The 4,780-nt window shown below is 45.5% G+C and overlaps 1 protein-coding gene across 1 annotated transcript in view; it reads left to right on the forward strand.

Annotated features, from left to right (window-relative positions):
- The window catches only part of T265_05667 (hypothetical protein), a gene marked incomplete at both ends in the record, with an annotated part of 70,532 nt that extends 69,278 nt beyond the window's left edge, over positions 1–1,254 (forward strand). The window contains one exon of the mRNA XM_009170732.1: positions 884–1,254. Within this exon, the coding sequence (XP_009168996.1) occupies positions 884–1,254 (371 nt within the window). The remainder of the gene's footprint in view (positions 1–883) is intronic.
- Between the last annotated feature and the right edge of the window lie 3,526 nt (positions 1,255–4,780).

Below are 4,780 nucleotides of genomic sequence, written 5' to 3' on the forward strand. Positions count from 1 at the left end.
TCCCATTGTTAATGGAATAGAACGCGCGGAACTGCGAGGCGTGTGGAGAACGATTTTGCATCAGGCGAGCTGACACGTGTTGGTGTGCGGCAAACGGAAGGAAGCGTAGTCATCATCCGATGTTCTGACTAATCTAGTAAATTAACCTGGAGATTTTCATACAGGAAACTACTCACGAGGCTGCTGAAAACTCTTCGACAGCCCACGACCGGTTTCGCTCTTCTGCTTTGGGCTCATTAGGTAGGCGCAAATTGATTTGCAAATGAGTGTATTTCTCGATAACCTGGAGATGTCTTGCAGATTGGTTATCCGTCTACCTTAACATCTGGCGAGCTTAGTGACCTGCTCACTTTTGTCTGATGAAGCTTCTGTGTCGAAGGCGAACTATTGCCCAATCAAAAACTACCTACTGTTTGCCAAGCCCTTCTGGAAAGATGATTTCTCAATCGGTTCCACGCTTTGTTCGGTCGATTGAAGACTAGGAGAAGTTCAGGAACCAGGTGAGACCTAAGGAAAGCGAAGCTCGTGGTGAGCTGTCTTGACCTTTCATCAGACGGAACCAGCAGGTTGATATCTCGTCTGAGTTACAAAAGGACTATAGTGAACACGTTGATGTTGGTGATTTATGTCGGCTAGCTTTTTGACACCCTTGTTCGTTTGTTATTCATTTGTATGATGTGTTCTACGGGTCACAAGAAGATGCTACCTACCTGATTTTCCATTCAAAATTCAGATTCGGAATAGTTCCCAAGTAATTCGAAGTTCCCACGTAAAAAATGACATTCATTTTTGAATGTTTTCGAGTATCGAGTATTTCATATTTTTGGTAGAAAAAATCTTGTATGACTGGCTGAACAGTTTCATATTTGACTTCCCACCACAGACATCTGGCCTCCGGATAACCTGAGTCAACTGTCAGACAATCAGAGATCGGACGATAGTTTTGTCGAAGCAGGGAAATCACCGATACCCACTGCATTACTGAATGCTTACCGAACAGATTTGGAACAGATTGTCACTGAATTGCGTTTCATTACGTCAAAAATGCGGGACGACGAACAAGAAGCCCTGGTGAACCTGGAATGGAAGTTTGCAGCCCGAGTAATCGATCGGTTCTGCCTGATCGTGTTTGCCATCTTCAATCTGTTAGCTACCGTTGTCATTCTGTTCTCTGCCCCCAATCTTGTGGCCTCCTTCCAAACAGAGGACTCTAGAGTATCATCTGGTCTGACTCCACTGCAAGTGGGCCCCTGAGTTTTCAGATTGCTTGAAAACGATGGATTTCCACGATCTGTTCGAAGCGCTACCCTTTCCAATGTGACTGTCTTCATTCCCACTCTCAGTTTGTTCTCTTTTTGGGACCTCTCGACTCTTTTCCACAATCTAGTTTGATGATATTGAATCGAAGGGCTTCCTTGGAATTTCCACAATGTTTGATGTAATGTGATTTTCTGGCCACGTGGAGCTGAATGCGCTGGGAATACTGCCTCAACCTCTGTGAGTCGACATGCCCACGAAAGCATCCAATGCAGTTGCTGAATGCTATCGTCCACAGAACAACCTGCAACTTTCTCAGATAGAACATATATTATACACACTAGTGATATAACCGGTTTTTTTTGAAACAAAACGCATTGAATCGAGTTAAACAAAGATGAATGCTTGGCCCACCAGTCAATCGAGACAACCATGTATGTTACTGGGTCCTCTTTCGAGGCGTCAGGTGTTCCTCTCATGTAACTCAAGCGCGAACACGTCCACTTGTTCAGACGTGAAAATTCAGATGCGTCCAGCGCGTGTTGGTGGAGTAGTGGTAACACGCTCGTGCTGCGTTTCAGATGTCTGGAGTTCGAATCCGGGCACGGATATGCACCAGTGATGAGCTTTAATCAGAGCAAAACTCAAGTCCAGTGTTCTCTCCCTTTTGGTGTGGACTCACCAGGACGATAGCACGAACGATTGTTCAAATGAGAGTCATATGAATATGTATTCTACAAAATCCCACAAGCCATTTTCTGGATGACGCTGGACTTGTGACGGAGCGCTTCCCCGGAATATCTTCCGTGTGCTCGGCACTAGATGGTACAGTGGTTAAAACAGTAACTACTCTGACATCCGTCTTCAAAACAGCCCCTCCTTCAGCCACTTTTGGACATTTATAAGCTAATTTGTCGAAATATTGGTGGCTAAGGTGAGGACGGGTGACTATTGGCCTGTTCAGCGAGCATGGTGGTTCGCTTGCCGATTTGTCACCCATTCGTAGAGACACCATCAGTGCACAGCATTTATATACAATTTATAAAAGAATATTTGATACCACTTGATATGATTGGCTGGTTGGGGAATAAAATTACCGCAACCAACCAATCACATTAAAGATATCAGTTACTGTTTTACAAACCTACAAAAAACGTGTGCCAGGAAGTAGGAAGTACCCATCCAACTGCGCACTGATGACGTCTCCAAAGTTGATGACGGGACGTTACTCTCGGAGTGAATATCAGCGTGTTGCTTCTTGCTGAACGGTAGTACAACTATGTATCGGTTCATTGGCTTCCTGCTCCGCCCACTATGGCATATCAAAATGCACGGTGTCTTTACACAGCCCTTTATGGAGAAAAAAGAAATCATTACAACTATATTTGCAGGGTAGTCAGAGTGTTCCACAAGGTCGTGCCAGAATCGCCGTAATGGGGGCAAGATCCATCGAGTCAATGATGCTCCACTCGGATTGGCTGGCATTCCGACCAATCAGGTCACGCCTTTGTTTGGTCCGTGTCCTGCGCGTGAAACGTCCGTCCAAATGGTGTGATGTTCGGTTATTAGGGACGGCTGGCCTCCGGACACATCGCCGCCTGATCCACAACCAATAACGCACCAGTGATACATTGTTTCGTCAGAGAGAGAGAGTGCTCCCCTGTAACTAATGGGGCGCGGTCACCTCTGGGAAGCATTTGATTGACTGAGGTAGTGAGGCGCCAGATGTGAGAATTCCCGTCAGGTCCGATAACCCCGTGTATTAAATGAATCACATAAACAAAGCTCACAGTGGAACGACTCAAACTCCGAAAGATCTTAGGCTGGCACATGTTCGTGGTGGTGTCTGGTTTTGACCACCAAGGCTTGGGTAATGCTGATTCTACAGTCGAATTATACACTTGTCAAAACGGTAGCTGTGTAAAGTACTGCTACAAGAATGGGTGGGATAAATCCCAAACAATGTTTTCAGGTGAACCAGCCGACATGGTAGATAAATTTGTTTGCCCGGGCAGGTGCATAGGCTTCGATGGAGTGGCTGGAGATAAGATTACTTCTCGAATCGGGAAGGCCAGGGCGGCTTTTGCCAACCTCCGACACCTATGGCTATCAAGGGCAGAGTTCACACCGCGTTGGGGCGATCTATACTGGATCAGAGACGTGATCTCTACGCTCAGATGACATACGGAAGATGTCAGTGTTTGACCATCGATATCTTCAAAACATTGGTCAGCTTTGGTGGTAAAATTGAATTAACATTGCTGAGATGCGCCAGATGGTCTACGGGAGAAGAAACACTCCTGGGTTAAATGAATTACTGTCGCTTCATAGGTTGCGCTGGTCAGGAGACAAACCTCCCACGCCGGATGACCGTCTGCCCTATAGAGCTAATTTCCCCCAGCCCTGTGCTGGATGCAAGTGCCCTAGAGATGGATAGTGTATGGCGTAGAAACGAAGTATAAAAAAGCTAGCCAGTAAACATGGTGTGGTCGACAACTGCTGCCGACCCCCCGGAATGGGGACTCCGGGACACAGTTCGCCAGTGGTTAATGGCCATGGCATGGATGGAACGATTGCGCAGTCAGTGGAGCGCGTTTGTCAAACCTATCGTCTTCAATGCAAAGCTACCCAGTTTCTGAACAAACCGAACATGCTATCGCCCCCAGGCTTGGCTGTATACCTGAAACTTCGGTTTTCCGGTGATCGAAACTGTAGCAGCTGGAACCATGGTGCCTATGGTACACGATTTATAGCTGGTAAATTGAACTGAAATTTAGTAGTTGTGTTTATTCAGATGCCTTTCATCACCTATCGCGACATTTTATTTTCTGGAGAAATTGCAATCCACTGTTCAGACAGAAAGTTTTCTTTACTGACCTTGAAAAATTAGAAGAATCACCAGATTTTTTGTCTGCCCAAGTTTGCTTCCAAAATACTGCCATAATTTCCGGTGAGAATGCATCTTCGGTTAAAATCTGCGCCACAAGTAATTTTCCTTGAACTTTCGACACTGAACTGATTGAACAGACCGCAGTAGTAGACGCGTTGTGAATGCCGCAAGACTGTACTATGCAAGAGTCCCACAGGGTATAGCAAGGGTTCGCAGTACCTCTCAAAAAGATTGAGTGAAGGCCTAAAACTGGGTTAGAAATTAAATCTCTAGCCAAGTGGACGGGATGCATCGCAGCAAATAAGGGTTGCTGTACCTACACTGTCTAATAGTTGATAAACAGATGTCCACACCGAATTACGCAATATATGAACCTCATCACAAAAAATACGTATTTACAAAAGCTATTGAATTCCATTTGATATTGGCATGGTAAATGACAGTCAGATTGAATCACGGCCACATTAAAGACTGAAGAGGACGAGACAGATGATCTCGACCGGCTTTGGATACGTCAGTGAGATGACTTTCCCAACCGTTGCCTCCCAAGTTCAAAGAGTATCCATTTATAGAAACGCCCTGCAAGAAACGCAATCTTCGCATAAAAACGCTTACTTAAACACCATCATTCTC

This window comes from Opisthorchis viverrini (assembly GCF_000715545.1).
Source record: "Opisthorchis viverrini unplaced genomic scaffold opera_v5_111, whole genome shotgun sequence".
NCBI lineage: Eukaryota > Metazoa > Platyhelminthes > Trematoda > Opisthorchiida > Opisthorchiidae > Opisthorchis > Opisthorchis viverrini.